This window comes from Neophocaena asiaeorientalis, unplaced genomic scaffold (assembly GCF_003031525.2).
Source record: "Neophocaena asiaeorientalis asiaeorientalis breed wild unplaced genomic scaffold, Neophocaena_asiaeorientalis_V1.1 scaffold54, whole genome shotgun sequence".
Lineage (NCBI taxonomy): Eukaryota > Metazoa > Chordata > Mammalia > Artiodactyla > Phocoenidae > Neophocaena > Neophocaena asiaeorientalis.
The window spans coordinates 1828856-1854752 of NW_020174938.1; the positions used below are offsets into that span (position 1 = coordinate 1828856).

The following is a 25897-nucleotide window of genomic DNA, read 5'->3' on the forward strand; positions in this document are numbered from 1 at the left end:
TCGGCGGAGGAAGCGCCGAGACTGGGCGGCGGGGTCCTCATGGAGTGGTTTATTACGATTCCATCTCACAAGGCCGGCGGGTGGGCGGGCGGCAGCGGCACACGGACTCCAAGCCCCTGACAGACGTCTGCCTCGGGCGCATGCAAACAGTGCAACATGGTCAAGCGCAGACACGGGGCGACCGAGGCAACACGGACAAGGAACACGGGGTGGGGAACGAGGCTGGGGCGATGTGTCCCTAGAGAGGGGCCTGGTCTCCCCAACCCTTGTGGGCAGGACAGGAAAAATAAGATTCGTACTTCTTGTAAAATGCCCATTTGCTGGGTACTTTCTTTCTCCTTATCTTGAAAAATAATAAAAAATAAACACACGGAAAAAAATCTCAAAAAAGGAAAGGGATAAAACTCTAAGAAGGCGAGATACGGGAGGCCAGGGGGAGCCTGACCCCAGTAGGGCTCCTCAGCCTCCTCCCTTCTTGGCCCTTGGGCGGGGTTCCCAAAGCCCCACAGGTGGGTCCATGAGAGAAGGTGCCAGGCCTAGGCGGGGTCTCCGGGGGCCAGAAGGGGCGCAGGCTGCGACAGAGAAAAGAGGCCCACGGTCCTGCTGGGCTCAGTTCGGGTTTGGGCCCAGCGAGTGGGGCACCAGGTCCGCAATCTCTCTGGGTTCAGTCCCCACAGGCCCCCGACCTGGGCGGAGGCCGGCAGTCACAGGTGCAGCTCGTGGGTTTTGATGTGCTCCAGCTGCTCACGGAGCTGCAGGAAGGAGGGCCGCATGGCGGCGTCCAGGTGCCAGCAGTTCTTCATGACCTCGTAGACTGCAGGTGGGCAGCCATCGGGGGCGTCCATCTTGTAGCCCTTCTCCACCCGCGGGACAACGTCCTTCAGGGGCTGCGGGCAGGTGGGTGGTACGCATCGGTGTAAGGCCTGACCCCGAGGGGACCCCCCACTCAGCGTTGCTCTCCAAGAACCCCCCTAGTTCCGCCTCAGCCCCGGCCAGGGGAGCGCCTGGAAGGTCCCGAGGGCAGGTCTGCAGCTTCTAGGCCTCAGGCCGGGGAGGTGGGGATCAGCCGGTCCCCCTCCCTGTCACCCCCTCCCTTGCTCCAAGCCCCACCCAGCCCCAGCGCCCACACTCACAATTCTTGGATAAGGCACTCGCCCGAAAGAGTAGATTTCCCAGAGGAGGATCCCAAAACTCCACACGTCAGACTTGGTGGAGAATTTCTGCCACGTGGATGGGAGAGGCAGTGTCAGGTCCTGGGAACTGGGGGGTGCAGGTGACCCGGGAACCCCACCCACCACTGCTCAGGCCCTGAGGAGAGGCGCGCCCACCTTCTCTCTCAGGGCCTCGGGGGCTGTCCACTTGACTGGCAGCTTGCCCGTGTCCTGGGTGCTGGAAGCTTCCTTGGTGAGGCCGAAGTCGCTGACCTTGGCCACGTTGTCCTCGGACACCAGCACGTTGCGGGCTGCCAGGTCCCGGTGCACGAAGTTGTTGCCCTCCAGGTATTCCATGGCCTCGCAGACATCTCTGGGGGCGAGCCAGCCACATGTCCTCTCAGACAGGGATCCCATAGCAGCCACCCCCCGCCCCCAATCAGGCATTGCTTCACTCACAGTGAGAACTTGAGGAGACAGTCTCCGCCCAGCACCGACCGACCCCGAGACCGCAGGTAGTCCACCAGACTCCCCTGGGGGCAGGACAGACAGACCAACAGGCCCTATAAGTCAGACTTGCCCTCTAGACCCTGGGAACAGTGGGCCTGGGGCTGGGTAAATGGCGACACTCAAGGGAGGTGTCAGGAGAGGGGAGGGGCAGGGGAGAGGTCAGGACGTCACTACTGAAGGAATATCAGAGTCTGGACACTGGACGCTGTGCTCAGCAATTATCATGCATTATCTCTTAATCTTCATAAATCTCTGAGGTAAACTTTGTTACTACCTCCATTCACAGATGAGGACCTGAGGTTTGGAGGGGTGACACAACTTTTCCAAGGTCGTAGTGAATAAATGATGAGTCAAGACAAAAGCCAAGCCCTGGTGACTTCAAAGACCAGTTGGAGAGAAGGGACTGAGGGAGCAGGGGCCCAAGGGTATGGTGGGGGGCTTGGGGCAGCTGGAAGGCTCGAGCCCCAGTGTTTAGCTCCAGGCTGGCAACTGGATCGCGGGGCAGGAACACACCTTGGCCATGTACTCGGTGACGATGTAGAGCCCACCTTTCTCCTCTACGATCACGCCCAGAAGCTGTACCAGGTTGCTATGCCGAAGTTGCCTGGGGCAGGACGGGGTGGTCAGAGCCTGCCAAGCCTCCCCATCACCTCTTGGCCCCGGGTGACCTCCCCACCCCCTGCCCTAACTCACGTCATGACCGAGGCTTCAGCCAGGAAGGCCTGGGCAGTGGCGTCGTTCTTAATGCACTTGACGGCGACTTTGTTCCCTCGGTAGTCACCTAGCATCACGTCTGGGGCAAGAGAGTTGGGGGTCGTTTCCTGGACCCTCCCTCCCCCCGTCATCAGCCTCTCCGAGGGCCCCCACTCTCTCTGGCTCACCTCCAAACTCCCCCTTCCCAATGGGCTGCAGCAGCTTCAGGTCCTTCATGTTCAGCGCCCAGCCGCCTGTGGGGGGAGTGGGTGGTGAGTGAGGGGTGCTGAAGCCAGAGCGAGGGTCACAGCAGAAGCAGACTGGACTGTGACTTATGTGGGGTTCCCAGAGCCTCCAGGAGGGGGTAGTGCCAGGAAGCCCGGGTGGGAGGAGGCGGGTGGGCAAGTGAGGAGTGGGCGTGGGGGGGTGGCACTCACTGCGGAAGAACTCATCCTGGGCCGCCACGGTGCCCTCCATGACCTTTGGCTTGATGAGGCGAGTACAGAGTCCATCTGCGTCTGAGGTGTAGTGCTGTAGAGGGCAGGGCAGGCGATCAGGGCCAGCCCCCTGTGTACCACCCGCGGCTCCCGTGCACTGCCCTGGTCTGACCACCAGATGGCAGCAGAGGCCGGTCCCACCCAGCCCAGAGTTGCTTTGGGTCAGGAGGGCTCTCCATTTCTAGCAGGGGTTAGGGAGGCCCCAGACACATGGTCCATCTCCCATGCCACCCCACACCCAGGTGCTGGACGGATACCGGGTTGTTGTGATCACTCTGGGCCTCACCAGCATCCCAAAGCAGAGGACAAGCCCTGGCTCAGTCTAATACCAGCCTCTAGCCGGGTGTGCACAGGACCCTCCCCTGTCATAGGCCAAGCCAGGCCAACAGGGGGAAGGTGCTGAGAGTGAGTACAGGAGGCATCTGGAGGCTGCCTGGGGTAGAGATGGCCTTGGGAGCTGCAGGGACATGTGGGCCATCAAGGTGAAGCTCAGGAGGACATGTTTACGTACGCACAGCTGGGCATACAGCTCTATGAGTGGCTGGAAGGAAGCTAGTTCTAGGATCAGAATACTCAGATTCTAGTCCTGGCGCCTTCAAGTCACAGCTGTGTGACCAGAGGCAGGTCTCTTAACCGCTCTGAACCTCTGTTTCCTGGCCTATGAACTGGGGTACCACCTCCCTGGGCAGGCATTGTGGGGTCAGAGCTCAACGCTGGCACACAGCACGGGCTCTATCGAGGCATGAGGAAACGTGGGCTCGCAGAGGCTGCAGGACGTGCCCAAGGTCATCCAGCTAGAGTGGTGGGACTGTAGCCGGAACCAGGGCCGGCGCGCTCCGCTCACCTCCACCAGCTGCATGAGGTTCTCAAAGTACACCTCCTCGTCGATGCTAAGCTTGCTGGCGTGGTATATGATGCGGTAGTGCTCCACCTTGCCGTCACAGCTCACGCACAGAGTGTAGTCCCCGGGGTAGTTGGTGCTCTCCCGTACCAGGAACAGGCCTGTCTCTGGTGGGCACAGGAGCCGCTCTGCCTGCTCCCGCGTGATCTTGCCATGGAACCAGCTGCGGGGAGGCCAGGCCTGGGGTCATGGTGGCCCAAGGGCACTGCCAGGCTCCACTTCCCGAAGGCCCTCCCTCTGGCTGGCACCACTCCACAGTTCAGGGCTCAGACAGGCTCTGGAGGCCCTCATCCTCTGCCTCCTGCCCTTCTTTCTTCAGCTCTCCTAGCTCCGTCCTCCCCTTTGAGGTCCGGCACCCATGCCCTTGCCCTCGTCTCGAGAGGCCCTCACAGACATCCCAGCCCCTCACTCTCGCCTCCCTGCTCTCCGGACTCTCTTCTAGGGGTAACAGGGCTCCCCGTCCTCCTTCCTCCCAGACTGGGAATTCCCAACCGTACCCAGAGGTACTCACGGCATGAGGCTGAGCTTGGTGCCTGCCTTCACGCCCTCCCGCTTCTGGACGTAGTTGGCTGGGATGATGCCCTCACGGCCCACCTTGTTCTTGGCTTTGTACCAGTTGGGGTCCTGGGGAGAGGGGAGCCCAGACACGCTCTCAGGCTCACCCTCCCGTGCAGGGGAGACAAAACCCAGAGGTAGGAAGTGGGTAGGGGTGTGAAGTCCCTGGTTACCTTGGTGACAGCTACAATGGTGAGCACGTCTCCTTTGCAGAAGGGAAGGTCCTGCTCAGCAGTGCCGTGAAAGTTGTACTTGGCAATACATTCTGTACCGGATGGCCAGGCAGCCTGCAGGGCAGGCGACACGTGGGCGGAGAAGCCTGGGGCCCCACCCACCTGCAAGCCCTCAAGGTCACAGCCTCTCGGCTGGCCTCCTTGAGTCTGGGTGAGGTGCCCTTCCCCTGGAGAGCTCTGGGTGTCTTCTAGCTGAGACTTCCCCACGGCCCCCAGACCTGTGCTCCCATCTTGAGGGCCGTGCATCTGACAGTGGGCCCTGGAATTCCATTTTGCTGAAAGCCAGGACTGGGGAAAAGGGGAATGAATCGACCTGAATCCTCATTCTCACTCTTCTCAGCACCCCCGTGGTGGTGGTGGGGATACTCCACTGCCCTAGACCCCTGCCCCTGCAGTACCTGAATTGCCGACATCTTCTCAGAAGATCTGGTATCCCCGTGTCACAGGAAGGCCAACCTGTCACTTGGTACCATGAGAGCTGTGGGGAGAGGGGAAGATTGAGGGAAGGCTGTGAGAGGAGATGGTTCCCTCCATCACTGAGACCCTACTCCTTCCCCATAGCAATGCGAACAGATGCCAGAGGCTTCCAGAGCTGGGACCTGGGGCAAGGGCTGTCCTTTCCAGTCTCAGCAGGCTGAGGGCACGGGGCAGGGGAGGAGGCAGGGGATGAGGGCTGAGGACCCCCAAGGACAGAGGGCCGTCAACCCTGAGCCCATCGTGGCCTTACAGCCCTTGGAGTGACCAACAGAGGCTACAAAGCGTAGTGGGTGAGTAGTGCCTGCCCCACCAGCCCCCCATGGCTGGATATCAGCTAAGTGGTCTGTGGGGGACCACAGGGCAGCTGTGAACCTGGGGAAGGTGCTTGGGACCTTGGGAAAGTCCCTTGTCCTCTGTGGGCCTCTTAGTTCTGTCACCTATAAAAACTCACCCAGGCAGTATCTCTGAAGCCAAATGTATGCCAACCCCATGGCCTGGCAGCCCTACTTCCCAGCACACACCCAAGAGAGAACAGGGCAGGCACTGCTGACACAGGTACAAGAGCACACACAGCAGCACGGTCTGTAGCAAACCTCACACTGGGAACTGCCCAGACGCCCATGAGGAGTGAGACGGCTAAACTGTGTACATTCACTGAGTACTGGCCAGCAGTAAACATGAATAAACTACAGCTAGGAAACAACACTGATGCATCTGAACATGCTAACCAAGACGCCAGACAGAAAGCACACATGCCTTGTGATTCCATTTGTATAAACTCCACAGTCAGGGGATTTTCCAGTGCAGGATGGCGACTCCCCTTGGAGGACGCAGTGACTGGAAGGGGGCAAGTGCCTAGGGGTGTGAGGTGAGTGAGGACTGCAGAGCTTAGGTGGGCTTCCTGGAGGAAGGAGCGCTGGAGCTGAGCCCTGAAGGCTAGAGGGCTAAAAAAGGCAGGGGCATCCCAGGCTGGAAGCCCATGGTGAGGAGGGCGGGAAACAGACCCTGACGGTCTGAGCACCCTGTCAGTCTGCGGCAGGAGACCGTGTGTACTGGGTCCGCCTGGCACAAAACTTGCAGGGATGCGGGGGCTTCAAACGCTGACGTGAGGAAACAGGGTTTGCTTCTGAGGGCCATGGGGTCTGTGGGCCTCAGCAGGGGAGTATGTGGTCTTGGAGACCAGAAGGAGCCGGGGAGAACAGAGGTGGGGAGAAGCACCACTGCATCCAGGCCCCACTTCCAGGCTTCCCTTCCTCCCGGCATACATAGTGCTTCCTGTCCCAAGGGCAGCCCGTCAACCTCTGCCATCTGGGCAGGGAGCCTGGGGCACAAGAAGGATGAGCCCGGACTCCCCTACACACACATACATTGACACGACTGAGCCACCATGAGTATAGGAAGCACCTCCAGGCTCCCAAGAACCACATGTGGGAGCCGTGAGCTCCTCTTGCCCCCATTTTGTAGAAATGGAAACTGAGGCTCATGAGGTTTGAACAACTTGCCCTACGTCGCACAGCTAGTTAGGGGCGATGGTCCGGAACTTGAACTGGGGTCCCTCTGTGGCTGGCTGGGTCCCCAACCTTCAAGACCTTCTGAATAGGGGCTCTGCCAGCTCTCCACATCCCCTCGCCTCCCCCTCCCTCGCAAGATTCACCACCACCAAGGGAGAGAGGGCGAGGAGGCTGAGGCACCATTAGTCACCCTCCCAGCTGTCAGTTTGCAAACACTCCCTCCCCTGCAGGCCTGCAGCTGCTGCTGCTGCCGCCTCCCCACTGACTAGATGATAATAACAAAAATAATAATAGGTCCTGTTTGCTGAGCACTTATTCTGTGCTGCGCCCTGTCCTTGGCACGTTATGGCTCATCAAATCCTCTGACAACTGAGAGGGAGAGGCTATTATTATCCCCATTTTACAGATGAGCCAGGCTGAGAGGCAAGTGGCCTCACCTGAGGCTACACCTCCAGTGAGCATCCTGCCCCACGCAGATGTCATGTGCCTGAGCCAGCAGGCCAGTTGGACCCCCAGCCCTGGTGCCTCCTGCCTTATGTGCACGCACCATGCGGGGGCTGCCAGCAGGCGGGGACCACACTGGCCTCGAGAAGAGAGTGCAAGGGAAGAGGGAGGATCAAGCAGTGCTCAGAGGAAGGGGCAAGGCCAGGAGGGTCAGGGTGGCCTTCCTTGAGGGTCTGGGTTTTGACAGATGTGGAAACGAGAGGGAGGAGCTAGACTCTCCCCTTTGCTCTACTGGCTATGACTTCAGGACTCAGTTTCCCCATCTGTACAATGGGCTGGTGACAGCCCTACAGCTCCCAGGGCTGTTCTGAAGCCTGCTTTCTTCCCACAGAAATCCTGCCAGCAGGAGCTGCAGACCCTCTCTGATGGCTCCTCCCTGGCGAAGTCACGAGGCCAGGAAGGTCCCGTCCTTAGGGCTCTGAGGGTCCAGCCGGGCTATCCCCTTCCAGGTCAGAGGCCAAGAGTCAGAGTGGCTGGGAGGGGCTACTGCGAACCTAGGCCTCTAGTCAGGCCTTGATTAGGCACAGAGGGGCCCTTCCAGGGTTATGTGAACCTTGTTTCAGGCCACTTTGTGGAAGAAGTGCAGGAACATTGTCCAGGGAGTCAAGGGCTCTCAGTCCTGTTCCTGGCTCTGCCACCAACTTGTTGTGTGACCTTGGGAAAGTCCCTTGACCCTTCTGGGACTCACTGGCTCTCCAGCACCTGAACCAGATCCCCTTCTCACCCGCTGCTCCTAGGACCCTGGTACCCCACCCACCTTCCCGCCTTGGCATTCCCTCTCCACTCCTTCCCCCTTCTCTACCCAAGGAACCTCCACTCAACCTTCAGGGGTTGCACGTGTGCCTAAGAAAATGTAGTAGGACAGTCCCTGCAGTACTGTTTGTTGTAGCAAGAGATTGGGAGACAACCTTTATGTCCGTTAATAAAGAACCAAGTAAATATGTGACCAGATAGCCTGAAAAGGCAACAACACAACTCCAGCTGTTATGGGGCCAGGACGGATCTCCGGGTGCTGATACAGAAACCTCCCCATGATAGAGTAAGTAGAAATGGCAAAAAGCCAGCTCAAGTCACGAAGGAAACGTTGCTGGGGGAATAGGACAGTGACATGGCATCTAAGTACCACCCTCCAGATTAATCAGAGAGAGGAAAAAGCACCTCCACCACAGGGAGATGTGGCAGATACCTCGTTAACCGAGTGATCAAATTAAGCATCACCAATAATGAGAGGCGCACACCGCGTGCCTCCTGCACTAAGGAGGGCACAGCATCCTCTGTGCGATGGGCCCGCAGAGCTGCTTAACCTGACTCCAATCAGGAAGACGTAGGCAGGCAGAGACCAAATAACCGGCCTGGACTCTTAGAGTCAATGTCATAAAAGACAAAACAAACAAAGAAAGGCTGGGGAATGTTCTGGATTAAACAAGACACAAAAGAAACATGACACAACAACAAAATGGTAATTATGTGAGGTGAAGTGTTAAGTAACCTCACTGTGGTAATCGTTTCACAATATGCACATATATCAAATCGTCACACTGTATACCTTAAACTTACACAACATAAAATCGCAATTATATCTCAACAAAGCTGCAAAAGAAAAAAAGAAAAGAAAAGACACATGATAGCAAGATTCCATGAGTGATTCTGAATAAGATTCTGGATCAGAGGGAAAAAATAGCTGTAAAGATCATTTGGGGACAACTGGGAAAATGAAAATGTTAGATAATGTTATGGAATTAATGTTAATTTTCTTAGGTGTGATCATGGTACTGTGATTATGTAAGAGATACACGATAAAGTACTCAGGAGAGAAAGGTACGATGCCTGCAACTAACACTCAAATAAATCAGCAAAAAAAAATACGTATACACATATGTCCATGTATATAAAAGAGGAGGTAAAGCGAATGTGGCAAAATGTTAAGAACTGGTGAAACTGGGTAAAGTATACATGGGTGTTCATTATACCATTATTTCAGCTTTTTGGTAGGTCTGAAATACTCAAAGACCGAAAAAAAAGCAGGGTGCAGGACATCACCCATGGTATTTTACAAATTACTGTTTTTTAAAAGGACATACCATTCACCCCTAACCTTAGATATGCACGGATTATCTCTGAAAGATAGAAGAAACTGATAACAGAGGTTGTCTCTGGGAATGGGAAGGAGTAGTAAGTATCAAGTTCAAGGGAAACTTACTGTTCGTTGTATATTTGCTATTTTGTTCTTTTAACTTTTGTTTTTTTAACCACATGCATCTATTACCTTCTCCCTAAAAATAAGATTAGTAAGAAAATCAATAACTTTGAAAACCACTTGTGCCAGGAGCCTTCCGTGGCTCCCCAGCTGTGGTGGCTGCTCCGGGCCTCCAGAGCCTCTCATGCCCCCTGCTCCAGCGAGAAGCTCACTGACCCTGGCCCGGGAGCCCCTGCAGGAGGACAGCCGGGCCCAGGGCGGCTGCTCAGCACGTTAGTGCTGAATGAATGAATGAACCAACAAACAACAGGGGGAAGCTAGGCTGGCTGCACCACACTGCGGTCCCATAACCGACAGGACTATACTTAACCCCAAAGGGACAGCGGCTGCCACCCCACCCCCACAGGGCTGGGGGACAGGGGGCTTTCACTCCGACTTCCTGCCCCAAACCCTGCTCCCAGGAGTTCTTGTGCTGGGGTCCCAGGAACAGGCTGGGCATTGTGCCCAAGCGCTGAGGTCAGTGACCACAGCCTCAGGCAGGCCTTTCTTGGGAGCCCAGGCTGGCAGGCAGGGGGGAAGCCCAGCAACTGCCCTTTCCCTGCCTTGGGGAAGCTGTAGACCCTCACAGCCTAGCACGTGCTGAGGGCCAGTGTAGGTTAAGGGGCTCCTGCCCTGCCCCCCTCACCAAAACTCCACTGCCTAATGGGGCGTGGGAGCCTTCAGTAACTGTTTACACCCAGCTAAAAATAGCCACTGAAAAGGGAAGTGCACAAGAGACCTGGGGGAACTCTGGGGGCCATGGCCCCCAGAGACTCTGGTCCTGCCACAGGACCCAGCTGGAGCCTCTGCGGGGCAGGGCAGCCCCCAGAGGCAACAAGCAGGTCCACCTTGCCCTCTTATTCTTTGAGCCACTGTTTCAAGAGGCTCCCTGTGAGCCCAGCTCCATGTGTGGTGGCCAGGAGGGACAGGAGGGGGGAAGGGCCCAGGAGGTCCTGCCCCTGGGACCCCAGGAATGCTACTCGGCATCTCTCCTCTGTGCCCAGCCCTGCTCCAGCCCTCCTGGCTACCAGTTGGTCAGCCACGGCCAGGTGTGCTTGGTGCCTCGGCAGAGGAGACAGACAAAGGCCGCTGGGGAAGGCTTCCAGGAAGAGGGGGAGGGGAGGGGAGGATCTCAGGTAGAAGTGACTGTGCTAGATCCGGCCAGGATTAGGATTTCAAACCGTGGTACAGAGAGAGTTAATGAAGGCTGGAGGAGGCTCAGGGTGAGGTGGGTGAGGGTCAACAGAGGCTCTGAACCCAGGCAGTCTGGCACACAGCTCTGCGTTTCTGATTGGCCACGCCCCTCCGAAAGACACCTGAGGAGGGCGGGGCACCAACAGCAGCTGGGCTGGTTTGGCAGCAGTAAAATCAGCCCCACCTCTGGTTCTAGAAGCACAGGGCACCCAGGCTGACGGCACTGTGATGCCCCTGGCGACACACCAGGCCATGGGCTGGAGGCTGGTTCCCACTGAGCCAGATGGGTGGTCCCAGAGCCCTCAGCTGGGCAGCTGCAGAATTGGGCACAAGACCCTTGGAGAGGCCTGAACCTCCCCGGGGGTCAGGAGAGGGCTGGAAGGATGGACGGTCCCACTTTGTCTCCAGTGTGAGCTGCCCCACCCTCACCCCCAGGGTTCCCTCAGCATCCAGCACCCCTGCCCTAAGGGGAGGGGTGAGTTTAATGGCTGCAAAGTGTTAAAAACCAAATTACAGCAACTCACTGGCTTTTTTCCTGCCCCCCAGTGGCTCGGGGCGGGGCTGGAGCTAGAGGAGGCTAGTAAGGGGAGCCGCCTTCCCCAGGCGCTGCTGCAGCCTGAGGCTGACACTCCTGGCCCAGAAAGGTTTCTAATTACCGCTCAGGAGCCTAATTACCTACATGCACTGGGCAGTGGGGACTCCAGGCCTCTGTTCCGCCACCCACCTCAGCACAGGCTGTGGTCTTTGCATCTTCATTTGCCTACATTTACATACAGCCTCTCAGCACTGACCTCCAATGAACCCTTAAAAACCACCTCCAACGAACCCTTCAAAACCAGAGCGTCCTTGTCCCTCACCCCAAAGTCCCCTAGGCACGTTACAGGTGGGGAGATTGCGGCCCAGAGGCCGGTGAGCTGGCCACCAGATTCCTGGTCTCCCCATCTCAGAACTGGGACCCCGAGAACACATGGCTCAGAAGGTAAAGCTGAGGGGGCCCAACTCAAAGGACGTACAGTCTTGCTACCCAGTGTAGGGAGAAGGGTTACCAACACCCTCGCCCCACGGGATGGACTGTAAAAATGAAAGCATGAAGAGTGAGAGCCTACTGACCCAATCCTGCCTTAGTTACTTAATCCTCCAAAAAACCCCATGAGGTTTTACTGCTGATCTGTTTGACAGAGGAGGAGCCAGGCTGAGGAGGATCACCCAGCTTCCAAGGGGTAGAGCAAAGATTTCAGCTCAGATTTGTCTGAACCTGGTCGGGAGAAAACCCCTCCACCCTTTCCTTGGGCAAGACAGATGACACCCTGGACAGAGAGGTGCGAGTGGGCAGCTGAGAGGAGGTCCACCCAGAGATCGGCCCTCCTGCCCTGGGAAGGATGGGTCACATCTGTGCCATACCGTGCCTCGCACAGAGTATGTGCCATACCGTGCCTCGCACAGCAACTAGAGAAGCCAGCAGCCCTAGAGAGTGGAGGAGCTCTAAGCAAGGACCTCTGCCCCTACCCTGTCTGTTTCTCAAACGCTTCTTGATTTTCATGGCCCTTCCTCTCCAGGAAGCCCTCCTGGCTGCTCCAGCCTACGCAGATCCCCAGCTTCTGAGCTCCCCGGAGCCCTGCCAGGAAGTTGGAACCACAGGCCTCTCCCTACTGACTGACTCCTCTCTGACTCTGGCCTCTGCTATTGGTTGGCAGGGGGGCCTCAGGGTTCCTTCTCTCCTCTCCCCTCCAGCCTCCCTGACAGCATGGGCCACAGACGTCCGGCCGGCTGGGGAGCAGCAACTGGGCTGGGCAGGGCTGAGAAGCAGCAGCCTGGGTGTGCAGGCGTCAGATGACACCCAGGTTTTTACCCACCCACAAGGCTTCCAACTGTGCAGAGGAGGACCCGCGGGGAGGAGGGGGGCACCAGGCAGCCTCTCCTGCTTCTAGGGGCCTAGACCACAAGGGAAGCTGCGGTTGGAGGCCCAGTCCCACTGAGGCGTACAGAGCTGGTGTGTGATGAGAAGCTACCCTCATCACAGTACCTCAAAACCAGGAAGAGAAACTGAGCTGGCAGAAGGGCGAGCTGGGCTGCATGGGGCCCTCAGGTCCCTGGGGGCCTGCCAAGGGGAGCTCTTTGGACAGTCGCTGGACAAACCACTTGTCCCTCCCAGGCCTCAGTTTCCCCACGGGAAAAATGGGATTCTCTCCCTGGTCCTGCCAGTCTGACCCTGATTGGTACAGGCTGCATCATGCCTGACACAAGAGACGCCCCCCAGTTAGTGGAGTACTCCTGGTCCTCCAGCAGGCTCTGGCCTCTCCAGGGTAGCAGGGCTTGGCCCCCCGAAGCGAGCCTCGCCCTGCCTGCTTCTCCCCTCAGCCACGCAGGGAGCACGCTAGCTCTTCCTCACCAGCTCTTTATTTTTAGGTCTGAATTTGACTTTAATCATTACTTAGCGGGTTCTATTTCCAGCCCTTGGATGAAGGGACCCAGAGGAGAGGAGGAGGGGAGGCAGTGCTCCCTGCCTGGTGTGGAGGGTGGCCTGCCTCCTCCACCCATCCTGTCCCTAACCAAGGAGGGGGGGCACTGAGAAACTCCCAAAGTGCTCACCCCAGCCAGGCCAGCATCTTGGAGAGGACCGCACCCTGTGACCTCATCCCAGCCCGAGCTGTGGGACAGGAGGGCAGTTGTAATGCCCGCCTCCCCTGCGCCAAGACCAGGGACGAGGGGGACACTCCAAAGGCAAAAGTCTGGTGGCCGGAGTCCGAGGTCATGTGCCTGGGAGCCCTCTGCAATGAATGGGCCACATTGGGGAGGACCCTCTACCTAGGTTAGTCCTGAGCCATACCAGGGTCAGCTGGGGCTATGGTCTCCTAGGCCCTGGGAGTGCCAAGCTGAGACTATTTTCCTCCTACCGTCCATGGGCTGACCCTAGCAGGGCACTCCCAGTTCTCTGATCTCCACAGACGTGGAGCAAGAGGAAGTAAGCGATGTCACAGCAGTACACGCTCAGATTACACCTGGGGAGCACCTGCTGAAGAGAAGGACACTAACACACAAGACTTCCCTAGTGATTTGTGGACCATCTATGTTGCTCTTCAACTCCCAGCTGGGAGGCTCTAGAATCTCTGCCTCTGACCCCAACTTTCTTCCCTTCCCCAGCCACTGGGCAGGAGGATGAGGCTGGCATGGCTGTCCCTGGCTTGGGGCTCCGGATGCCGGGGTTCCTTGCTAAGACTCAGTTTTCCCAGGAAAAGTAGGCCTCTATCTCCACTGGGGAAATGTGGGGCTGGCCTAGGAAGTAGTTGAAGCTGGGGGACAGGAGGCAGCCAGGCTCTCAGAGAAAAAGCCTTGTCCATTCAGCTCTGATGCTGAAAGAACAGAGGGAGAATGGGTAGGGCCAGGCCCCAGAAACCAACCAGTAGCCCACCTTCCACATGGTGATGGGGACGGGGGAAGGCAGAGATGGGGGACAGGATACTGGCCAGAGCAGTTTCTGAACACAGGGTTTCTGAAGGGCTCCCTGGGCAGAGACCACCCTTGGCTAGGTAAGCCATCAGCCAGCCCTGGCCCAGGTGTCCTCTGCACACGCTGAGGCAGCCTGCAGTGGGCACTCCTTCAGCAAAGCCTACGCCTTCTCACAGAGCGCCTAGTGGATGCCAGGGGGTGTGCCAGGCACCTTCTAGTACCTTGGTTAGTTAGTTCCGTGTCCGCACACTCCCCTCTGAAGTAGGTATCACCGTCCCTGTTGTGTATATAAAGGAACTCTGGCTCAAAGGATGACCTGTCCAAGGTCCCTCTTCCCTGGCCTAAATGGCACAGCTGGGCCTGGAATCACGTTGGTTGGGTGCCAAGCTGCCCACTCTCTCCAATACCCTCAGCTGCTTTGGGGGCCTGCAGTAACAACAATTACAACAGCAACAGACGGGAAACAACAATGCACAAGCTTGGTAAGAGGGTTGGGGTAAGGTTGCTGCGGCAGAGCTTTCGGGAATATTTTGTAGCTTTTTAGGAGCAAAGTTGCACAGATTGTGTAGCAACATGAGAAAATGCCCAGATATGGTATTAAATGAAAAAAGGTGTGATGGCACGCATACCCAAATGAAAACAGCGACAAAGGCAAAAAAGATCAGGAAAAGACTGGCTGGGAGCTCCAAGATACTAACAGTCACTGTGCCGGTGAAGAAACAGTGGGTGAATTTTCTGTGCTCTAAATTTTCTGTAGTGCTGTTTTGTTACTTTCTAAATTAAGAACCCTAATACTATTTACCTACATACGTAGTTTTCTGAGCTCAGATTTGCTTCCTGGGGACCCACCTGCCACCCAGCTCTGGTCCTGGTGTCTGGGACATCAAGGGATGGCCTTTCTGATTTGGGACAGCCCCTCAGACACATGAGGGTGCTTCCCTACCTTCTTGTTCCCAGACCAAACACCTTTGGGGCCAATGAGGTTCAAAACCTCCCAAAGAACAAGCTCAGGACTGGACCCAAGCCGTCCTGCCAGATCAGGCTTGTTGGGGCGGCCACGTCACACTGTGAGCCCTGGGCCTCTGTCTCTGCCTGTACTCTGGTCTGCTCTGTGATGGCTCAACCCCTTGGGGCCTGGTGCCCTCTGCAGCAGTGCTGGGGACCGTCTTCTGGTCCTTCTCTGTCCCAGACCCAAGGCAGAGAGAAGAGCAGGGAGGAAGACACCAAGCTCGCCACATAAAAAGTGAAGCCCTGCACACGTGCTTGCCTGAAGCCAGACCCCTTTCTACAAGGGTCTTGGGGCCCCGGCCTGCACCCAACAGCTCACAGGCGTCCAACCATGTCAGGCTTCAGCCCCAGGCCCTCAGGCTGGCAAGGAAGTTAGGGCTGGGTGAGGGGAGCCTCACAGGCCCAACACATCTGTGTCCCCTCCACTGTGCATGTCAGGGCAACCGGAAACAACTCTAAATCAAGGGCAGAGGCCTGAGTGGGACAAAACTGCTAGCAGCCCCAAGGGGCCCCAGACACGGCTAAGTATCCTCCAGGGAACCTCCCACACTTCCAGCAGCAAAAGGATCCTGCCACAGTCCCAGCCTCCTTCCTGCTGCCTTCACCCTGCTCCTGCTGGGGCCCCACCAAGAAAGACACTGGGAACACCAGGGTGTAGGGAGCTTGGAAGAGACACCCTGGGTGTCCCCACTCTGACAATGTTCCCATGCCAAGGCTGAAGGGTGCTCCTTGTGGAAACAGGGCTCTCGCCTTCCCCATCCAGATCCCATTCACCAGCTGAGCCAAAGGTGTATAGGAGGGAGGGGTCAGGAATGACCACCAGGCTGCTTCAGCTCAGCACCAGGGCTGCACCCCATGGGTGCCCCACACACTCACCGCATCCCTCAGTGGGACCCAGCCTCAGGCACCAGGGGGAAATCCCACGGGCAGTGCCAATACTGCCCGAGCCCAGACCCAGGCAGAGCCGGGGCCGGAAGCCCTCTCCCTTCTCTCTAGCCCTCTGTAGGGGAGCACGTGCTCACCCCACAAGGACCCATGGGCCAAGCTGGGGGCTTATGTCCCTGGTGGGTAAAGGCACCTGGCTGGTTTCTCTCTGCCCACAGCAGTCCAGCTCTGCAGAGCCGGGGGGATGAAAGGACAGACAGCCTAACTCTGCCAGAGGCCTGGGATAGCAACTCCCCCTTTAAGCCTCAGTCCGCCGGTCTACAAAACAGGAGAGAAGATAAACCCCTAGTTAAGCTCCAAGAATCTAGTGGCTGGACACGCCCCTTCCTGACACCTGGCTGGGCCCTGAGGAGCCTGCGAAAAGGGGCTGACAAGGCTGCCAGGAGGTGGGGCATGGTCCTAATGCCCAGTGTCACCTCCACCAGGACAGAGGCCCAGCCCAGTTTCCCCACCCTAGGGTCAGAGGTCCCTTGGCTTAGGCCTGGTCTTCTGGGAGGCCGAGGGTGACAGGCTCAACCTCTGGCAGGCTCAAGGGAGGTGGCTGGGCCCTGGGCTTCCTGGAGACGGCAGGGGCTCCGCAGGGGAATGCGGGAGGGGTCAGAACCAGGCAGGCCAAGGAACCTGCAGGGAGGCCCTGGGCCGGGAATGGAAAACCGCCCATTCTCCTGGGCCCTGGCCCACGCCGACCCCCTCCCTCCAGGCTCCAGCCAGCCCCCCCAAGAGGGGGAGGACAGACTCGGGGTGGCCACAGACAAGTCTGTGGGGCTCGAAAGGTAGTACCTCCCTCCTGCGCTCCCGTCCCAGTCGGGCTGGGCTGACAGTGACTCCCGGGAGATTTCGAACCCGGGAAGGAGGGTGTAAGGGAGGTGGGGGATGGGTGTGGACGCCACGGCAGCTGCAACAGAAGCAACAGAAGCGGGACGAGCGACCTCCACCCACCTCCCGCCGGTAAGCACTCGGACGCCCACCTCCTCCAGGTCTGTCAGGCACTCACCTCTCTCGGGGCACTGCGGTCCGGGCCACCTCGCTGCGGGCGGCATCAGCGGCCTGCGGGGCAGTCCATGCGGCCAGGGGGGAGGGGAGGGGCGCAGGGGCCCCAGGGTAGGGCGGCGGGGCGGCGCCCCCTGCCGGGCGCCGGGGGCACTGCGGGGGGGTGTGTCCGCGCCCACGCCCTGCCCCCACCTGCCCACTGGCGCTGAAGGATCCTGAAGGCCCCCTCACCGAGGGCCGACCAGCCCGCCTTGGAGCAACCTCCAAGCCTTCCTCGGGCGCGGCTCCCCCGATGTAGAAGCGATTGAGGCCAGGCCTGGTCCCCTCTCCTCGGATCTGTTTGTCGAGAGTGGGCCTCACTCACAGCAGCATTTATAGATTCACAAGCATTTACCTGGCGCTGAGAATGTGACAATTCAGGAGTCTACTAGTAGGACCACTTCGTTACCGTCAAGGAGTTCCCAGTACTGACAGGCCAACAGACAAGCGCCAAGAGATAACTGATAAAAGTGAAGAAGTGGTGTACAAGGTCCACAGGAAGCAGAAAAGAGGGAAGGCCTAATGAGGCTTCACAGAGCTGGGACCTTAGGCAGAAGGAACAGCATGGACAAAGGTAGGGAGAGGTGAGAGCACTTGATGGCTCTGGGAACTATAAATAGCTCAGTACGGCCGCAGTTTGCAGTGTGGGTCCAGGAAAGTAGTGGGAGATGGGGTCCCTGCAAGCCCCAGAGACAAGAGAGATCCAAAGGGCCTTATGGAACTTTCCTGGACTTTGTTTTCAGCTTGGCAGCAGTGAGGAAGTTGTCAGTAGCTATGTGATTTGGGGAAAGTTACTTAACCTCTCTGTGCTCTAGTTTACCAAATGGGGGAAGTAATAGCACCAACTTCTTAAGGTTTTGTGGGGAGGAAATGAGTTAATACGCTTAAAGGGCTTAGCGTGCAGTGGGCGGCACATGGTTAGCCCTTAGCTAAGTATCGCCTGTTATTATATATTACTGTTAATGAGGAGCAGGGCGTGATCTGCTCTGAGCTCAGGAGCAGACAGTGTGTGTGTGTGTGTGTGTGTGTGTGTGTGTGTGAGTGTGAGGGGGGCGCATAGAGTTGGGGGCGGGGGCAATGATGGAGGAGAGACCAGAGACTCCAGTGTGGGTACAAGGAGGCAGGCTACTCCCTAGGGACTGGGCCCTGAAGGAAGGGTCAGGATTGGTGGGGCATTCTGTGGTGGGGAAAATGAGGTGTACAGGCAAAGTCTTGAAATTCAAAATAAGTGAGGGACTAGGGTCCTGGAGGAGAGTGAGTTGAGAAGGCAGTGTGGCTGTACATTGCAAAGAGCAGAAGTTGGGTGTGCCTCCCCAGACAAACTGCAGGATGGCCCTCTGACCCAATGCACCCCTTGGCCAGTTTCCAGAAAGGAGCCAGCCCTTCAAGGAGGGAAGTGGTAGTCACACCACTGCCCTTTGGGGAGACATCCAGTAAGTCTCGGAGATAGCTATGGTGTAACGGGAAAAAGCATGGATTTGGGATTCAAATTGTAAAGTTAAATTTCAGCTGGGCCACTTCCTAGTTGTGTGATCTTGGGCTAGTTACTTAACGTCCCTGAGCTCAGTTTCCTCCTCTGTAAGATCAAGCTTAAATGCAGCTGTCTCACAAGAGATGGTGCAGATGAAGCAAGATAATGGCCTAGGGGTGGGCGAGGTGGGGAGGGTGTTCAGCTTGGCTGGTTTCCCTTTCTTTCTGCTGAGGTCAAGATGGAATGATAAAGTGGGACCGGATGGGGCCATCTCTCAGCCTGAAGGAAAGCACTTCAGCAGCTCTGCAAAGGCTTCTGGAAGGGCCAAGTTGATATCTCCTCTCCCCTGACTGAATCAGCTGGCAAAATGGGAAAGGGCTGTGGGGATATGTGGAAAATGCTCTAATCCCTGTCCCAGTTTTTCACCAATGCATTTTCCTTTACCCCCCCGAAACGTGTTTGACGTTTTCCCCTGGGTTTGCTGTGGCCTAAGTGTGAACTTTGGAGTCAAATAGACTTGTATTTGCCTCCTGGTGCCACCTCTTCACGGTAGAATGCAATAAATTTGTTAACTTCCCTGAACCCCAGGCACAGGGGACAAATCAATAAAGGGTCCTGCCTCACAGAGCTATCCTCCAGTGGAAGAGCCAATGAACTTCCAACCTCACCACCATTCATTCATTCATTCATTCATTCCCTCACTCAAATACTTACTGAGCACCTACTAAGTGCCTGGCACTATCCTGGATGCAGGAGTTGAAAGGGCGAGAAAGACCACTGTGGATAACCATGTGGTTATCCCCTCATGGGATAAATAAATAAGCAGGGCAATCAGACACTGTGGCATGGGGGCAGTGAATGCTTGACGGAGGAGAGCGCGGGACGGGGAAAAGACACAGAGGGCCCAGCAGCTTAAGGGACAGCCAGAAGGCCAAGGTGACAAGACCAGCAAGCGAGGGGGAGTAGTATGAGAGGAAGGGGCTGGATCTGGTAGCGTGTTATGGGGCGGGGGTTTTATTACGTGAGTTTGGATCTTATTACATGAGTGCTGGGGAGCCGCTGAAGGATTTTTAAGCAGGGGAGTGACACGATTGAGCAGAGGTCAAGAGACCAGTGAGGAGACTTTGCATATTATGGCCAGTGATGATGGGCATGGACCCCAGTGGACAAAAGGGAGCCACGTGGCAGCTCTGGGTGATGGGCTGTTTGGGGGAGTGAGGCCCCAGGAGAAAGGGGGCCTGATCCTTAGGTACAGCTGGAACATGGGGAAATGCTGGTGCTTTTTGCTGAGGTAGGGAGGACCTGGGAGAGGGGCAGGCTGGGGGTAGCGCTCAGGAGCTGTACTTTGGACAAGCTAAAGTTAAGACACCTGTGAGACAGGGAGATGTCAAGATGGTGTTTGGAGCCACGTTTTACGGACAAGGCCACTGAGGCTTGAAGCACTCAGAACTTTCCCAGAGTCCCACTCCCAGAATTGGGGTTCCAATCTGAGGACCTCCAAAGCCTGGGGCACCAAACAGCCTCCCCTCTCAGCAGACCCTAGGAAAGGAACTCATCAGAGAAGAGTCTTCGGGTTCTAGGATAGGGGAGGAAATTTAAGAGGAGCCCCTCCCTGCTAGGGAGGCTCAAGTGCTAGCTTTCCCAGGCTGAGCTGTTGTCCCCACCTTGGGGGAATGGAGAAAAGAGGGGAGGCTTGAGACCCCTGGATGTGGGAACAGGGCTTAGGACTTCTGACTGCATTTGATGACACAATGCCACTGCAGTAGCTCGATAAAAAGTTGGGTTGGTAGCCAGAAATCCAGAGCTTAAGCACCTTTATGGGTGGACTGAGCTCTGATCCCAGGGTCCCCAGGGAAGGAAAGGACTTCCCGCCATGCTGCCTCCTCCTCTCCCCCAGCCTCTTTGCTCTGAAATGACAGTTTAGAGAAACTGGTGTGAAATAGTTTGAAACTCAGATGTCTGGGCAGTCCCTCAGGGCAGAAAACAGGAAGCCAAGATTAAAGGCAGATTTCCAGCAAAGTCCCCTTCTACTTCCTGCAGAGCAGGTGCTCAGGCTGAGCTGACTGTGGGCAGCTTCCCTCGCTGACAGCACCTCTGGGTGGCTCTGCAGAGGCCGGCTCTCCTGCTTTAGGAGCTGTTCTTCAACCTCGTCATCACCATCCCCACAGGAAGCTCCTGCCAGGCCCTTGGGGGAATGAGCCTCCTGGAGAGAGAGGCTGTGGAAGGTGGAAGGAAGCACCAACAGGAAACAGTACCTGGGGACACCTAGGAGGCAGTGAGGCCAGGCGGAGAGGGCATGGGCTTTGGAATCGTTCAGCCCGGGTGTGAATGCCACTTCTTGCTGTAGGGTCTCACTGACCTGTGGGAGTGGGTCGAGGGGTAGGAGCAATGCAAACGGGGGCTTCAGGGAAGGTAGCCGGTGAGACTGGACCAGTGCTGGGGCCTGGGAGGCCTAGGGGAGGGCAGAAGCAGGAGAAAGCAAGTGGCCACAGTGGCCATCTCAACATCAGGGACCACTCGGCGGAGTGGCCAAGCTGATATCCACAGCTGCTAAAGTCTCAGGGAACCAGGGGCCAGCATGGGCCTCCCCCGTGATCTCTTTCCCTTCCTGACCCGCAGGAGAGCTGGCTTCCGTGGGCTCCGTCAAGGCAAGAAGCTACGCCTGCCTCATTCAGAGGCAAAGCCGTGACCTTCCAGATTAGCCCTGTGTTCTCCTCAAGGGGCCTGAGACCCCACCCTCACAAAGCTGTCCTTGGGAGGACACCTGCATCCAGAGGCATCATGCATTGGAAACCTCCCTTCTTGGGTGGCTGAGTTTATCACGAGGACAAGGCATTGGCCTGGGAGACCCAGGTTCTAGGGACAGACTGGCTTCTGATTTGGGGCAAGTCCTCCCCATCCAGGCCTCAGTTTCCCCTCCTGTGTACCGAAGGGTTGCATCTGGTGATCTCCTGCAGCTCTGACTTCGTGTGCACAGGTGGAGGCCCTGGGCATGGGGAGGGTGGGCAGCTGTCAACGAACTCCAACTTCTGTCCCCCTGGGACCAGGGAACTACCATTTACTGAGCACCTGCTACGTGCCCGATACTTTATTATTATTACTGATGATGATACTGATATTTACTGGACACTTACTAGGCACAAACATTTTTAATGTCAGATTAAAGTCTCTTCTCTTTACCACAACAGTTTGCTCTAAGGGGATTTCTAAGGAAGCTTGTTTGTTTGTTTCCACCATGACGGTGGCAGAAGTCTTGGTGCTGATGGCTTGGTGGCTTTTTGGCTTTTGTGGTGTTAGCGGTGGTGGTGACGCAACCGAGAGGCCATTGAGAGCTGGAGGACCTCACTCTTGTGGCTTGAGGCAGCTGGTACATAGGGCTTCCTCGACCACACCACAGGGGCTAATTGGCTGGTCTCCTGACCTTGAAGGTCATGGGTCTGGGCTTCGCAATTCAGAATCTCTCTGGAGCAGGCAGATGCAGAACGAAGTTCATGACGTGAATTGGTCAAGGAACCTGGGATCCCTGCGAACTATCTGGTGCCTTCCTCCAGGAAGGCATATTTCCTCCAGTAAGGTAGCACATATTTCTTTCCTCCTTGGTCCTTGGTCTTGCAGTGTTCTGTCTGGTGGGGCACAGATGTTCAACGGCGTGATGAGAGTTACTAGGAGGGATGTGCAGGTGCGATGCAGGTGCTCAGCAGAGGAGCCCTCCTCACCTGAGTGCTCAGACCCTGCAGGAGGAGAGATGCCTGGAATAATAGGAGCAGAGGCCCTGGAGCTGGAAGGGGTTGAGCTTTGGGAGAAGCAGAAAGAGGCTAGGATGGGCTGAGGTGCAGGGCGTGGGGGGCAGTCTTGGGAGCAGAGGTCAGTGACCAGAGCCTGCAGGGCCTCCTGTGTCCACCTCAGGGCAGAGGGACCCTGCTCTTTGAGGGTTTCGCCAATGCCTCAGCTGTGTGTTTGCATTTTCAAAAAAATATTTATTTTTTGGCTGCGTTGGGTCTTCGCTGCTGCACGCAGGCCTTCTCTAGTTGAGGCGAGCAGGGGCTACTCTTCATTGCGGTGTGGGGGCTTTGCGTTGCAGTGGCTTCTCTTGTTGTGGAGCACAGGATCAAGGTGCACGGGCATCAGTAGTTGTGGCGCACAGGCTCAGTAGCTGCGGCTTGCGGGCTCTAGAGCACAGGCTCAGTAGTTGTGGCGCACGGGTTTAGTTGCTCTGTGCATGTGGGATCTTCCCGGACCAGGGATCAAACCTGTGTCCCCTGCGTTGGCAGGCAGATTCTTAACCACTGTGCCACCAGGGAAGTCCCTGTGTTTGCTTTTTTTTTGTAGTACGTGGGCCTCTCACTGTTGTGGCCTCTCCCATTGCGCTCTGGATGCGCAGGCCCAGCGGCCATGGCTCATGGGCCTAGCCGTCCCGCCGCGGCATGTGGGATCTTCCTGGACCAGGGCACGAACCCGTGTCCCCTGCATCGGCAGGCGGACTCTCAACCAGTGCGCTACCAGGGAAGCCCTGTGTTTGCATTTTTAAAAGATCACTTCTTCCTGTTGATGGAGAATTGACTGGCTTTTTGTCCTCCAGGAAGCTGCAATGGCCTTTCCCAAATCCCCAGGCTAGATCACTCCCCTCTGCAGTGCCCCTCAGTGGGCCCTCTTCTCAGCTTTGTAGCATTGACTACCTGCTTTGTGCAAGTTTCCTGGTCTGCCACTGGAGGCTGAAACATGGTGTTCAGATGTTGGTTGAATGACTGAGTGATGTGAATTTTAATTAATAATAATAATAACAATAGTTAACACCGATATAGGCTTTACCATATGCCAGACACTGTCCTAAGCACTTTACATGTCTTAAGTGTCATTTAATCCTTGTAATATATTTCCAAGGTATGTATCATTATTCTCTCCATTTTGCAGAAAAGGAACTGAAGGGGATTCCATGAGGGAACTCAGCCACCAGACCCTGCATAGGAGAGGAAGGATTCAGGATGCCATTGTATCATTCTCACCCAATTTATTTTAACAGCTTCTGGGTTTGAGTCCTGGCCTCACTCCTGCCCAGCTGTGTGACCTTAAGTAAAGGTCATATAACTTTCTGAGCCTCAGTTTCCTGATCTCTAAAATGAGAGGTTCACCTCACTTGTGATGCTAAACAGAGAAGAAGAAAAGCTAATCACTTAGCACAGTGCTTTGGCCCCAGGCACACTTGAACTCACTGGCAGTGAGACGAATATTTTTTCTCTGACTCCTGAAACAGGCTGTGTAGTACTGGCTCTCCCCTGCTGTCCTCTAAGTCCAGCTTCCTGAGGCTTTTGTCTGTTCCTGAGCCTACAGTTTCACAATGGCTCCTGAACAGTAACCCTCCTCCATCCATTCCCCAAATATTGAGGGCATGTGTACTACTTCCCAGGCACCAGAGCCCCTGGGGTTAGGCAGAGCCCGAGCTTCCTTGGTTCTTGGTACCCGGAGTCCTGGGCTCGGAAAGCTTCTGAAAGTTTGATGCTTCCCCCTCAAGGCTGCCTGGAGACCGTATCCTGCTGCGTGCCATCTTTGAGCTGGACCAGCCTCCACCCAGAAGTCCCCGGGCTCAGCTGCACAGATTGGAAACCCAGTTGGTGTTGTTCTGCCTTTCTCATGGGAACTGTTTGGGGGAAAGCCGAAAAGGGGTTCTGGGTTCTTCACGGTACAAAAGTTGGACACTTGGCCTAGGATGGGGGTGGGCAAGGAGAAGAAGCAGGAGGTTTACCTGGCTTGGGCTGCAAAGGGAGAACAGCTGGGTGCTGCTACGCCTCAGGCCGAGCTTTTGCAAATCACATGCAAATCCTCTTGCCCAGGTGTTGTACCTGTGAATAAACTTGTGTGTCTGTGTCTGAGATCAGGGGAGCTTTTGGAAGAGTGGGCTGAAACCGCGCAGGGAGGAGATCCTCCGTGAGCTGAGGAGGTTTTAGAAGCTGCCTGAGACAGGGATGGGCACCTGGAGGGACATGTCCCTTCCCTTTGGTTTTTAAGGCCCTCAGAGTTTAGTTCTGAAGAGCGGGTGCCTGGGTGGAGAGGAGAGGGATTGTCTCTCCATGGGGCAAACAGAGCCTGTAGCAGTAAACGTGTATTGAGTGAATAAGTGAGCAACCGAATTCTCCTTGGGGTCTCTGGCTGCCATTCTTGCCATAGGTCTCAGGGCTCCCATCTCAAGGAAAAGGACCTTGCCTGCCTCCCTGTTGTCTTTCCCCCAGCCCATCTTCTTAGACCCCTGCTCTTAACCACTGGGTCTCCAGGAGTGCTCTCCTGACATAGAGGTCCAGGTCACATCTCTCTCCAGCCAAAGCCAGTTCTGGTTGTAGAGGTGGTCCTCTTATCTCCAAAGACCTGCCCCCCCCCCCCATCCCTGGGGCCGAGCAACTCCAGTTTCAGGTACACCTAGTGCAGCCAGCCTTCCCCCCCTCCCACTGGCCCTCAACCGTGTGTGGCCAGTCAGCATTGAGGGTGGCAGCCTCAGAGGAAAGGCGGGCCTGCCTGAGTCTGGGGACTGGGTCCTAGGTGCCTGATGTTGATATGAGTGAAGGATGAAGATTGGGGTGATAGGACCAAAACTTGGGAGGAGCTGGTTGCTTCCCTGAGCTCGTGGTGCAAGGGAACATGAAGCTTCAAGTCAGCGAGGGTGAGGGTGTGTAACAGAGGAAAGCAGTGCCACGAACTCTAGGGACCCTTGATTATTTTCAGTTGCAGCTGGGAGCAGCATCCTCTTCAAACCGCACTGGAGGCCTGATGTTGGCTGTCTTCTTTGAGTGACTATCTTTTCTGTTTTTTTGGTGAACAGCACATTTAGTTTCTGCTTGTTAGCCAGAGGTCGGTTTCTGTTGTTTGTGACTCAGAACCCCACCCCGTGCCCCCGACCCCACCCCCATTGTGGCGGCTGGAGGGTGAGGTACGGTCCTGCGTGGGAAGTGCCAGATTCATAGCAGCGATCAGACAAAGGCCATTGTCTTCCCCTTGCAGTCTCCGCTATGACTTGCCTTTTGCTGTCTCTTAGAATTTGGTCTCATTTAACGATGAGGCTTGTGGTCTCATCGGGTCTGAGGGGGAACAGCGCCTCCTGGTGGCCAGAGTGCAGATCCCAAGGGGAAGGGAACGTGATGGGGCTGGAGGCAAGGCAGTCTCAAGGTCCTGGCCAGCAGTCCCAGGGCCTCACCTGTAGAGCAGGTGTCTGCTCTGAAAAAGTTGGCTTCTAGAAGCCTGGGCAGGACCCTGTCCAGGGCTCAACGAGGGCCAGAGCCAGAGCTGACCCTCACCAACTGAGAGTGCCACGGGGCGGGTTCTGAGCAGGGCTGGCCAGGGTAGATGAGGACAGAGAACCCAGGGCAGCTAGAAGGGGAGAAGATAAGACCACCTCTGGAAAGCATGGGTGGATTGGTCATCCCTTTACAGAGGGGCAGAATCCAGCTGTTCCAGAAACCACCCCCAGTGGCTGTTGTCTGGCTCTGGAAGGGCTTTTCCTCATGGGATGCTGGTGGGGGACAGCCAGATCTGTCCTGGCTGCCAGAATT

The 25897-nt window shown here is 56.5% G+C and overlaps 1 protein-coding gene and 1 long non-coding RNA gene across 3 annotated transcripts; one reads left to right on the top strand and one right to left on the bottom strand.

Moving 5' to 3' along the window:
• Positions 1–28: 28 nt before the first annotated feature.
• On the bottom strand, positions 29–16972 carry CSK (C-terminal Src kinase). 2 transcript variants are annotated; one of them, XM_024761760.1, is made up of 13 exons: positions 16857–16972; positions 4939–5018; positions 4481–4594; positions 4264–4376; positions 3696–3915; positions 2792–2885; positions 2543–2608; positions 2355–2454; positions 2175–2265; positions 1611–1684; positions 1329–1524; positions 1134–1220; positions 29–887 (listed from the first exon to the last, which is right to left on the bottom strand). In XM_024761760.1, exons 2-13 carry the CDS (start codon positions 4951–4953, stop codon positions 705–707), a joined length of 1353 nt encoding a protein of 450 aa, XP_024617528.1. In that variant the 5' UTR covers positions 4954–5018; positions 16857–16972; the 3' UTR covers positions 29–704. The 2 variants fall into 2 exon arrangements, with proteins under 2 accessions (XP_024617528.1, XP_024617527.1); XM_024761759.1 differs by having other exon boundaries at positions 4481–4828.
• Positions 16121–24229, top strand: LOC112410933 (uncharacterized). The gene is made up of 2 exons (XR_003005534.1): positions 16121–16810; positions 23872–24229. It is a non-coding gene; the product is annotated as an uncharacterized LOC112410933 (long non-coding RNA).
• Positions 24230–25897: the final 1668 nt, after the last annotated feature.

What these genes read in the sequence shown, in the direction of transcription:
- CSK (XM_024761759.1), bottom strand. An exon ending in ACCAAGCTCAGCCTCATGCC is followed by an intron (nt 3,916 to 4,263) that starts GTGAGTACCTCT and finishes GCCTCCCCGCAG; the next exon opens with CTGGTTCCATGGCAAGATCA. An exon ending in TGGGAAGGGGGAGTTTGGAG is followed by an intron (nt 2,455 to 2,542) that starts GTGAGCCAGAGA and finishes CTCTTGCCCCAG; the next exon opens with ACGTGATGCTAGGTGACTAC.